Source organism: Dreissena polymorpha, chromosome 1 (assembly GCF_020536995.1).
Source record: "Dreissena polymorpha isolate Duluth1 chromosome 1, UMN_Dpol_1.0, whole genome shotgun sequence".
NCBI classification, from domain to species: Eukaryota; Metazoa; Mollusca; class Bivalvia; order Myida; family Dreissenidae; genus Dreissena; species Dreissena polymorpha.
Window position 1 is genome coordinate 113375875 of NC_068355.1, and position 13199 is coordinate 113389073.

Sequence of the window (13199 nt, forward strand, 5' to 3'; positions counted from 1 at the left end):
GTCATGACCCTAAAAGGCATATGGCAAACTGGATATACACTTTTTTTTCATGCACATTTTTCGATAAAATTAAATCGGGCTCGAGAAATAAAAATAAGGTACATACTTTTACCGGATAACTAAAAAATATAAATATAAGTAGAAAACAATGTTCGTTTAAAACGTATTAACTCGGAGTTTTAAACGCTTAACGCTTTTTAAAATTCTCATTCACTTACATACTTTTTTTTACTTTAAATTTAAAACATTGCGCATTTTTGTAAGCTTTTTTCATGTGAGATCTTTGTACATTTTTTAATCACAAATGAAATGCTAATATTTTATTTAAGTTTTACTAGATCTGGAGCAATATTGTGTGTTACAAAAAGCGAGTCAATACAAAGATTCTGATTTGCTGCAAAAATATATACTAGAAACTCATAACTTATCAATAATTTTTAAGTGTCAAACAAATATACAAGAAATCCATCTCTTACAACATGAATATATATATATATTTCAACCTAAACAATTTTATTTGAATGGTTATATAACAGACCTTTACAGACCTGTTTTATCAAAAACTAGCGGATTGGCTAATTCTGATACGTGACCTGTCTGGTTTAAATAAAATGTGCTTACCGTTGACAATTATCTGTCATTTCGGCAATATTCCGTTATTCAGTGTTTTGTATTAAACATTTTAAGCAGAATTTGCATATGAATCTGATTGTTTTTAAATCCAATGAAATATATGCTAAAAGACGTTTGTTACTTGCCAGGTTTGGAAAACAATATGAGATTTGTAATTTCTAAAATTTTGTAAAGTGGTCTAACAGACTATCTTCTTCAAGATACATTTTCTCTTGTTGGATTATATTCGCATATTCGTTGTTTAGACCTGAAAGAACCGTACACGGATCCTGGTAAGATATTTTATATTATCCATAAGTATCAAACGATGGCCTCGTTATTTTGACTGTTATTTGCAATGTCGTAGTTATTCCTTTTTGCAATTTATTTTAGCGGTCGGCATAATTTTTATTTCAGCTTTGAATCAAATATCGGGTTTTGGTGAAAATACATAAAAGAGAAAAAATTTATTTGTCTTAGTTGTTTGTGGGTTTTTTTTCAATTCAGGGTCGCGCTCATATAGAACAATAGATAAATAATAAAAGCTTATAATCTACCTAACTTTGTGTTCGTGCTCGTGTCAGCAAGTCCTCATGAAGTCAGGATGAGGTAGACAAAGAAAGAAAGTACTCTGGTATGACGGCTGTAAAAAATAGTTGTGCTCGTTTAGTTCCAAGACGCCGTTTAGGTGCAAGACCCCCAGGCTTTTGATGTCATAGGCCACACTTTCTTCATTGAAATAGGATTGGTCCATAAATGTGTCCGGTTTAAAAATATCGAATACGGTGTCACACATGTGTTATATTGATTTATTAACACAACTAATTGGTTGATGAACTTTTAGATGACCTTTTGTAAGCGCTCTTGTTGATGAGTATGTACAAGGGACACACAAACAAAACCATTTAAGCACATTACATGCATTTATAGTTATTTATTATTCGTATTTGGAAAAAATGCTTCGACTACTTACGCAAATATGTGATTTCCTTGACATGAAATTCCTATTACAATTTAAATACAAAAGAAAATAGTAAAATGTATGACAAATTGTTAAAAATTACAACTGTCTAAAGTTTGTCCTGAAGGGCAACACATGCAATATACTTGTTTACATGTTATCTTTTCTACATACTCGGTCAGATACAACCTACACAGTTCAACGTTTCATTTGTACAAACACGATCCCTTGTATCATTATCATCATCATTATTATTTGTAGATTCATCATCAGCATCAAGACCCCTTGGATCATTATCATCATCATTATTATGATCATCATCATCATCGTCGTCGTAATTGTCGTGTCCCTTTCTTATCAAGTAACAGGCCAGTAAAATGCCGAGCAACTGAAAAAGTACACAAAAGATACACACCATACTTTGGTAACATGTTGGTTTTGTATAATTCTTTCTTTAAGAAATATAATACCGCATATCCATTCACGTTTTAATATTGTTAGTAATAAAAGCTTTTGGTTCAGTCCCAAAAAAACTAAATAAAATTGGAAAAATAAATCAAAAGTTGACATTCATGATGAAAACACTGACAATATGTTTAAAGCGCTTTTAAATTTTCGTTTGGCTAGATCAAACAGTATGGATATTTAGATATAAAGACGCACATCTAAATTGAGACTGGAAAATGTGCTACCTCTAGCATGGCAATGCCCACTCCGACGCCAACTAACAGAGCAACGTGACTTTTAATTTGCGAATCAAACGAAGTATAGCAACCCTGTAAAAAGACGTATATATGTGATAATTGCATTCATGGCATACTCTCTCTAACTTTAGCAAATCTGTAAATAAAATACATACAGAAATTATTACATTTGTGTCGGAAACGTGTAAATAAAATGGCTGTTCGTGGCGAATATAATTGACTAGTACATTTTAGCATAGCAACCGTATATATATGGATTCGAGTAAATTATAGTAAGACATTGCTCAGCTTTACTTTTTCTGTGTCTTGTGTTTGAACATTGAAGTAATCAAGAATGTATTATCTACGTATATACCACACAAACCATCAGTGAATGAATGAACACAAGATGTTCCAGTATTTTTGTTCTACAGTTTAAAACTTTCGTTTGTTTTAAAGGGGCTGTCCAACAGATTTTGGCATGTATTGAAGCATGTCATTAAATGCTTAATATTGATAAATTAAAACATTTGACCTAAAAATCTCCAGTAAAAAAACAAGAATACAATTTAAAAAAAAAGGCTATGACGTGCGCACGCGATAGCTATGACGTGCGCACGCCATAGTTATGACGTGCGCACGTCATAGCCTTGACGTGCGCACGTCATAACTATGACGTGCGCACGTCATAGAAATAGTTAAATAATATAACATAGGAGAAATATTTTATTTAACTATTTCTATGACGTGTGCACGTCATAATTATGACGTGCGCACGTCATAACTATGGCATGCGCACGTCATAACTATGACGTGCACACGTTAAAGGTATGACGTGGGAGGTCATAACTATGAAGTGCTCACGTCATATCTATCGCGTGCGCACGTCATAGCCTTGAAGTGCGCACGTCATAACTATGACGTGCGCACGTCATAGAAATAGTTAAATAAAATATTTCCTATGTCCCCTTTATGCCGCCGTAGTTTGACGTTCCCTTTAAAGTATTACTATCAGTATAAAGAAAACTGTTCTAAGATTAAAATAATTTTCTGACCATGTAAGAGTTTATTTTATTCGTAAAATATTAAACTCCAAAAGCTAACAATCTTGAAATAAATCGACTTACACATATATAATTTTTACCTCTTTCTTGATGAAATCAGAAGTGGAAGTAGCGTTATGTTGTATCTGATAGGCCTCAAGTTGACATTCTGTAGAGTTCTTAACATGGGGCAGTTCCGGATCATTATTTGTCATGACGCAGCACGTGTCTGGTACGTGTTGCTGCAAGGTAACACGGTTAATCTGTTAAGCGTGTTGAATTATATACTATTCGGTTGTTTAAAATTATCGTACGACATACATTCACACAAAAAATATATCAAATTTCGCTTTAATGAACCATATAACAATTTTAAGAAACTTTTCAGAGTGTCTCTCAATATCATATAGCTATTGTTTAACTTGATTATTGAAATATTGCTCGTCAATAGATAAATACGTTTATATGTATGTATGTACGCGTTTTGAAACTAATAAATTGACATTCTTGACATTCTTCTTGTCGTTCTTAGGACCAGAGTTCATATGTTAACTGCAATATTCACTTCAAAACGATTTAAATAATATAAGAGTATTTTTTGCTACCTTTAATGTATGTGCACATTTCAACGTTCATCTAAAATAGCTCAGGAAATTATGGTATGAAGCCGAATAGTTTAATCATAAAACTTGTATCTAAAACTTGCGTGTACGAGAGTACGTATTATGACAGAAATATGTCTGAGCCAATCTCGAACTAATTAATATTTGGTGAGCGCATCTGACGATAAAGACATACGTTCGTGTCGTTGAAATGTGATCCATAGTAATCTTGAGGCCCTTTTGAGCCGCAACAAGTCAACTGAAAAACATATGAGTTTATTACGGAATACCGTAAGGGCCATCGTGGTTACACATTAAAATCCAGAGGGCGACAATGCGAAAGTGCGATAGTACGTTGGCTACAACGCGAAAGTACGATGGCGACAATGCGATAGTACGATGGCGACAATACGACAACGCGATAGTACGATGGCGACAATGAGATAATACGACGGCGACAGTGCGACAAAACAATGGCGACAGTGCAAACGTACGATGGCAACAATGCGATAGTGCGATAATACGATAACGACAGTGCGACAATACGATGGCGACAGTGCGATAGTTCGATGGCGACAATGCGATACTGCGATAGTGCGATTATACGATGATGACAGTGCGACAATACGATGGCGACAGTGCGATAGTACGATTGCGATAATACGATGACGACAGTACGACAACGCGATGGTATGATGGCGACAATGCGTTAGTTCGATAGCGACAATGCGATGATACGATGGCGACAGTATGATATGACTTTCGTACTATCAAGTTGTCGCATTGTCTCCATCGTACTATCGTATTGTCGCCATCGTACTTTCGCGTTGTCGCATTGTCGCCATCATACTATCGCATTGTCGCCATCGTACTATCGCATTGTCACCATCGTACTATCGCACTATCGCATTGTCGCCCCTTGGATTTTTATGTGTAACCACGATGGCCCTAACGGTATTCCGTAGTTCATAAACCGTCATTGGCGTCGCTCTGGAGAGCGGCGACTAGTATGTAATGAATTTTTTTTCGCTTATGGGAGGAGAAGTTATTTTAAGGATCAATGTATATATTTTTGTTTTAAAATTATATTGCATAGTGGTGATTTTTGTGTGTAAATAAGTGTAAATAAGTACTGCATTTGTGCCTATTACATTTATTACAACATTGCAAAGCTAATTGTTTTAATTAATAACTGATCCACAACTGATCACAGGGGAAAGATCACAGGGACTGGGAAAATACGCGAAACTTTCTGGTTTTGTATAAAAACAAAACATAATCAAAATATATTTATTTTGTGGTTTTTCTAATTTGCTTATTTAGTGGAGAATCAATGTAGTACGATATTTGACGACCTATCGCGAAAGCAAGTTTATTGGAAGGCGTAGTGGTACGAAAACGTACAATGTATAAGTTTATTAATAGACATATAATAACGATCGCCATACACAACTTCACCAAATAGCAGTACATAAATGATGTCAGCTCAGTTGGGAGAGCGTTAAACTGAAGTTGTTTACGCAACAATCATCTAAAGGCCCCCGGTTCAATCCCGGGTTACGGCACGAACGGAACAGTTCGGCGGCTGACATTTTTTTTTCAGTCAGGTTAATAAATATAATAAAGCTTTATTTTATGTAGATACTTTAAAATCCATTTTACTACAATTGGACATTTTTATTAAAATTAATGGATGCCGCGTGGTGACAACGTTAATTAAAATTTCTTACATCACTTAAATATCTTATCAAAAAATACACGTGTTTTTATATTAACAAATAAATGCAAACAACACATCTTTTATCCATGTATTTTTATGGTTGTCTATCATAGGCCCTAAGTACTATCCCTACCACATATAGAGCGCGAAGCGCGAAACGTATTATTAATTGTAACAATGAGTTGCGATAAAGGAAGCAGCCGCTTATCAAGGAGGAGCTGTGTCCCAGCAACCCGTTTCCCTAGAGTCAAGCACTCCTCGGAGTTTTTTTAAGAATCACATATAGAGCGCGAAGCGCGACACGTATTACTATCGAGGTGGTATGGGACCTTTAGCATTATCCGACCATTACGTCCATAGTTATCTTCCTTAGAATTTGAGAAATTTTGAAATCGTTGTTCGAAGTCCAAAATTTTCATCCGATTGTTCCCAAACTTTTATCAATGAGGACCCAACCCAAACTCTATATGAGCAATATCGGACCATAAGTCCAGAATTATGTCTCTTTGAATTTAAAAATAAAAGTGAAAAACTGCTTGGTTAGGTGATTATGTCAACATTTTTCATCAGATTCTTTCCAAAATTACAGTGTCTTCATATCAATGAGCATTTTTACCTCATTTAAAATGAGAAACATCGGGACAATAAGTCCAGAATTTTTTTCTATTAAATTTGACTAAATAAACAATTTCCACTTGTTTAAAATATTTCACAACTTTCGTCTGAATCTTATCAAACTTGTTAAGTGTTTTTATATCAGTATTACTCGAACCCTATTGAAAATGATGAATATCGGAGCAATAAATCTATTATAATCTTTTACTCAATTTCAAAGTATTGTGAAATGCAGCTTCTTTATGCAATTTACAGTTTTCATTCAATTTTTTTTTCAAACTTTTACAGTGTTTTCATATCAATGAGTACTCAACCCCTATCGTAAATGAGCAACGTAAGAATAAGTTCAGAATCATCTCCCCTTGAAGTTGAGAAAAATATGAAATTATGCTTACAAGATGAAGCAGATTTTTTAAAACCTACACAGTTCTGTTCCATTAATGAAAACTGCACACGGATGCAAGTAAAAAAGGGAAACCAATGTAAATAAAATGAACTATGAAATATTTGGGGGTTACAACACAAAATCATAGATAATGGTTATTTGAGGGTTAAAACCCAACATCATAAATAATGGTTATTTGGGGGTTATAACACAAAATTATAGATAATGGTTATACCAGTATCTTTTTTCTATTTTGTTTAAAATAATTGGCCAATATATTAATATTTACAGTAGAAAAAAAATCGTTCCATGTAACTTCATTGAGTGCCTTTTACACTGAAATTCCCGACGCCCTTTGATGCTTTGCATCAATACTTATCTTGTTCTATTATGTGGTCATAATTTATATTTCTCATCTCCCGTGAGTCATCATTAATTCGAACCTAAATATTTGTTTTGCATCTGTTCATTCCACAGAGAAGTACAAAGGCAACCACGTGAAAATTGCTGCCTTAACGAAAACAGAAAATGACTGATCAAGTTTATTATTTATAATTTATATACATAAAGTTCACTAAACACTCATTTAGGTATGCGCAAGTTCGTCTGCCCATCATTTTTTTGTTGCTAAACAATCTAGTTTAATAATTCTTTCGGACCTTTAAATAAGCATTGTACATAAGTCTGCCATTTCGTTCTAGATCTTTGACTTTATATGATCTAAAAACAATTATCAAATGCGTCTTGATCGGTTTATGCTTATCATTTATTTAGCCAAAATAGAAATGTATTGAATACAAGAAGTTGTTTTTGCAGATTTATTCTTGCTTTTCAAGCGGCTTTTCCAGACGTGTCGATGAACGCATCTATCGTAACGGTTTCGAAATAACGTAATGTATTGACAAAGAAACCATAATATAACACAATAACTTCCTCGTACATGTTAATAAACATAATGGTATTGTTAAAAATTTAACCATTTTCCTTTCAATGTGGGATAGTAGATTTCAAATGCAAGAGAATTTGGTTATGCAAAAAAACGGATTCAATCTTCTACTATGTATAATTAATGTACAGTTTTCGAAACTTATCCGTAAGTACAAACGAGTTTATTGTTATATTAGCTTGTATCACATGCATGTGTGCTTTTCGTCGTTAGATCTGAGATCACCTCCATATGAATGAAAGTACATCAACCCATAGACTTAGGTCTATTTTGTATGTACCACGTGCAATAAACGGACGAAAAAATACATGTTTTCTCAGCGCTGCGAATAACGTTAAAAACTTTTTATCAATCTGATCAGTAAATATAAAATCATACGTTCTTACCCAGACTTGCACATAGTCCCAAGCCTTTGCCTGCAGATTAAGGCCTGGCTTATAATGCGAACCCAGCGACTTTTTCAGAATGTCTGGCAACTGATCGTCTATCTATTTGCCAAAAAAATTGTACAAAATACTTCATGCACATAATACACACACATGACCTGCATCGCTTTTATTATTAGCTGCACGTTGATCAACACAATATTCAGAAGAAACAAATACATATCAAATGCTTTTAAAATGGTTTCTACTCACAGAATCATCACAACATTATGCTAATTATGTGATAACGATCCTCCGTCTATAAAGTGCAGCGTCGTATAAACCGTAGCCCAGTTTAGTGCAAAGATTAAGAATAATACTGACACACCAATTACTACATTTTGCATGATCATTTATACGAGACAAAATGTGTCTGAGTAAAATGTTCTACTATTAAAAACATACCTTTCCCTTGAAAACTGCAGCTGTTATTCCACCTCCAAGTTCACCTATTAATAACAGCGATAGGAAGAAGATGTACTGAAAAATAGTAATAAACAATATGTTTGCTACTGACAACGTGCGATGAGACATTCCGAGATTTGACTTTTACCAACGCTAAGGGCAGATCAAGAACAAAATTCGGTATGGGTCACTTGTTATTATTATTTGTAGAGAAAAACGTTTTTCTGCAATTAAAATCAATAAGGCTATACCCACGGGTACGGTAGCATAATTGCGATGCATGTTTGATACAGCACTCGATAATTTGCGCTGGCTTAAACGAATGCAATTAAAACCCGATAGAAAGTACTTCAGTTAAGGTAAGCTATCAAGTGACTGTAACATGCAACATATTAGACTTTTATATGCAACATATTAGACTTTTCAAACACGAAACAAACACACAAAAAAACAACTACCAATCCGCCGAAGAATTTCTTTCCGTAAGAACATCTCTCTGGCAGACAGGCAGTCAAGAAGCCGAATACAGCAATGAGAAGAACGACGACACCAAAGATGATGAGAACCATGCAGGCAGAGTCATATCCGGTGTTTACTTCGGGATCCAAAATATGCTTCATGTAAGAATAGTCAATTTGATATTTTGCGTAACTCCCGACTAGAATGACTCCAATCCCCGACACCTGTTGACATATATAGCAGTAATCATATGCTTTTTGACACTATGGCGGCTTTCCAAAGCTGTTAACAACAAAATACACATTTAATTGTTTCTTTTGCTGAGTCATGTGTCGCTGTTCTACAATTAATGTGTCTCCTTTTTGGGAATGTTTTTTTCCTTTTTGTTTTAAAACAACTTTTTATCACTTTCAATAATGCTAATGTCAGAGAGAGGGTAACATGAAAGAAATATCAAATGGGCGGATAGTTGTTGACGAAGAAGTAGTAGTAGTGTAAAAGTGGCAGTAGAAGTCGATAATGTAATAGCTACAGTAATAGTAGTAGCAGCAGCAGCAGTAGTAGTAGTAGTAGTAGTAGTAGTAGTAGTAGTAGTAGTAGTAGTAGTAGTAGTACTAGTAGTAGTAGTACTAGTAGTAGTAGTAGCAGTAGTAGTAGTAGTAGAAGTAGTAGTAGTAGTAGTAGTAGTAATAGTCGTAGTAGTAGTAGTAGTAGTAGTAGCAGTAGAAGTAGTAGTAGTAGTAGTAGTAGTAGTAGTAGTAGTAGTAGTAGTAGTAGTAGTAGTAGTAGTAGTAGTAGTAGCAGTAGCAGCAGCAGCAGCAGCAGCAGCAGTAATAGTAGTAGTAGTAGTAGTAGTAGTAGTAGTAGTAGTAGTAGTAGTAGTAGTAGTAGTAGTAGTAGTAGAAGTAGTAGTAGTAGTAGTAGTAGTAGAAGTAGTAGTAGTAGTAGTAGTAGTACATATTAATGCTGTTACGTGAATTGTTGTTACAATTGACAATTCCATATTACACATATCCAAAATGCTTCATCTGTTTTGCTACAACTTATTTAAGGTTCGCCTCCGTTAGAATTCTATTAAAACAAAATACATATTTTGCTCAATCATGAATGTCATCTCTGTATACAGGTGAGACACCTTAAACGGGCCTTTTCACGTTTTGGTAAATCGACAAAATCATTTTTTTTAACTGTTTCAGATTCGCACATTTTCGTTGTAGTAATGATATTTGTAAGGAAACAGTCATACTGAACAATTACCATGCTCTAAAATATCAATTGTATGCATCTTTTGTCGATTAAAAAACCTGAAAATTATAAAGCGTTGAATGCAACTCGAAACGCTTGAATAATTTGGAGAGTTTTGTTGTTGTCTTTATATTTTGTGATACTACAAAGTATATAAAGTATAAAATACATCTCTCATTGTATGAGGCCTGATGGTCGAGTGGTCTAAGCGATGAACTTTTACTCCAGGGATCTGTGGTTCGAGCCCAGTTGACTGGTGCTTTTTAGATCCAATGTTTACATTTATCAAGCATTTAACTTCAATACATGCAAAAATCTGTAAAACAAAATATCCCTTTAAACCCGAGCCAATGTTTGAAAATTCATTTCTTTGACTACTTTTGGCACTTAGACATCACTCTCCCGGGCATACATTTTTATTACAATTTTGAATAACGGAAATACTGCAGTGTAAGTGTCAATTCATACCCTCAGATATGTTCAAAATTATTATAAAAGTGTCGTGATAACAAATTCGGTTTTGTTCAGTATGAATTATGGGTTTGCACTTGAGCAATTGACATAATAATACAGAAATATTATAAGTACTTTATATGTAAATGGCAAATGAAAAACCAATGAAAAACCGGATAAGTACCATGAAAATAATGTTGAAGAACTTAAGGCTACATTTGGCTAGACGGCCGAAACAATCCATTTCTAGAATGGTTCTGGTTCACTTCTGAAACAAAATCACAAACGTGTTAAAGCTTATCAAATTGGTGTGACACTATTTTTAAAAAAGGAACAGAAGGATACAAATGTTATCGTTTACTGCTTACAGTAACTAGGATTTGATTGAACTTGGGGCACGTGATGTAGTGAAATGAGCACATTCCATGTTATATAGGCTTTTTTGTCAATGATTGGTATCCCTGATACATCGACTACTAACCTAATAATGTCTCATATCTCCCTTTAATGTATTATTGTGTTTATTGTGTAAATATTGAGGAAGATTTTAGCTCAATTCTTAACATTTGCTATGTATGGAATGTAAGTATAAATCCGGACGTGATGTTCGCCTTTTAACAGAGATGATTCCCAACGCGTGGACGTTGGTTTCTGTTTACACATAGTGTCACATACCTGGGAAATAACATGATTAATCTTTATTATTGTAGTGGGCATGAAGAATTGGTCATCAAAGCTTAAATTCCCCTAGGCAAAAACCATCGAACCAGCACACCGATATCGGATACTTATCGGAAACAAATGGCGTGTCGGCAAATCTGCCCAATGTAAATGTACAGGCGATGTTAATCCGTTCGCCGTCCGATTTGCGTTTTTAGCAAATAATGCATTTGCTAAAAAAGAGGTAAAATATATTAAAATTCGTATCACAAACACACATGTGATTAATTATAAACATGCTTCTAGTTGCTTATTTTGCTGATAGCCGACCGATAAAGCCATGAATATATTCGTTTGAAATTGATATATGCGTTCGGTTTCGACCAAATGTCTTTTCCTGGATAATTGTCCAAACTATATAGCGGAAAAATGAAAACAAAGGAGATTATGATAAGTGAAGAATTGTGTATTTCAAGTTTTCGGAGATCTTTGGGACATTTATAGTAAGCATCTGCATATAACAATCAATGCTATGCTTTTGAATTTACAATATGCTAAGTAGTTTGGTTCGTTAGATTATTTTTAGTATAAAAAGATCTTACTTGTCTAAACTTAATAATATAAGATTTATTTCATTTGTTTAAAGAATGATCTGATCGTGATGGTAAGCGCAAGAAGCATATTAAGACATCAACAACAACATCAACAAGTCAAACATAACGACTGATATGAAATGCCGATGGGCAAAACAACCTCGCATCGAGATTGTTTATAATATCGGACTGATTAAAAAACGATATCAAGCTTATGGCGACCGACGTAGATTTTGCGGCTGAGATACTTAGTATGATGTTATTGTCTTCAACTTATTCACAGACACAAATAGCATGGTCATAACGATCTTACTAAAGTTCGCTAAATGAAAGATCTTGAAATGTGCAAAGCTTTAAATGACAGATGAAAAGGTAGCTTGAAATTGGTTCTGTTTATTTTGTATTATGTTGTTCAAAGGGATTTCTATGACCGAAACATACGATATAATTCGATAATATAATGACTTTGCATAATTTGCACTATAAGCCGCACATGTTATTCAGTGCCAAATGACAATTTGCGACTGATACCAAATATCATTCAGTACGTGTTGTTAAATACAATTATTATTATGAAATTGCATTGCGTTGTGGGTTGTGTTTTTTCCCAAAAGACCGAAACAGATCACAGCAATGCATCTAATCAATTTAACTTTCATTATAGTTTTTAAAAGCAATGAATCTACCAGTTTACGCATGCAGTTGTGTCATGAAGTCATATTAATGTCGCCACCGTTGAAACAATTACAACATAAAAGTCTGATTTATTCACAAAATATATATAATAATTGTGTTACACATCATTCAAATAGAAACTAAATATTCAAACATATTTATGATAAATCGGTACATTATTTACTTAGTTTTACAAACAAAATAAGTATTGGAGTTCAATGCTTTGAAATATTATTGAAGCAAATATTTTCTTTAAGAGATATATATTACAGCCTCATAATGACATTAAACTCATTTTACCTATACATATATTAATCCACAGTAGTATATTTACAACACCCGCCGTCAATTATGAAAATTAGTTATCTTACCTTGTAAACGAAGGCAGATAAAGACTTATTCTCGGTATAATGATAAGATAGTGACAATATGTTAAAATATGGTAACTCGGGTTGATATCAACTATTTTTATGCAAAAGCCATTACAATATATTGAATTTAAGTTATTTAATTCTTTTATTTTCAGATATCAGATATGTTTTTTCATTTAAGTAACATTCAAACATTTTTTTTTTCATTCAAACATACTTGATATCATCTCTTGTAGATGATACACGTTAAATAAAATCCAAAGGCATAATTTTGACGACAGACATCAGTTATCTTGTCCATCACTTGTGCTGCAAAAGTGAATATTAAAGCCCATGTTAAAAGTTG

General features: G+C 33.8%; 1 protein-coding gene across 2 annotated transcripts; it reads right to left on the reverse strand.

Moving 5' to 3' along the window:
- Window positions 1-1516: 1516 nt before the first annotated feature.
- On the reverse strand, window positions 1517-12854 carry LOC127866824 (tetraspanin-7-like). Of its 2 annotated transcripts, XM_052407665.1 has the most exons (10): window positions 12783-12844; window positions 11230-11447; window positions 10739-10822; window positions 8856-9080; window positions 8398-8472; window positions 7954-8055; window positions 4098-4160; window positions 3401-3541; window positions 2266-2349; window positions 1517-1961 (listed from the first exon to the last, which is right to left on the reverse strand). In XM_052407665.1, the coding sequence occupies exons 3-10, from the start codon at window positions 10796-10798 to the stop codon at window positions 1752-1754; spliced, it is 960 nt and encodes a 319-aa protein (XP_052263625.1). In that variant the 5' UTR covers window positions 10799-10822; window positions 11230-11447; window positions 12783-12844; the 3' UTR covers window positions 1517-1751. The 2 variants fall into 2 exon arrangements, with proteins under 2 accessions (XP_052263625.1, XP_052263623.1); XM_052407663.1 differs by lacking the exon at window positions 11230-11447 and having other exon boundaries at window positions 12783-12854.
- Window positions 12855-13199: the final 345 nt, after the last annotated feature.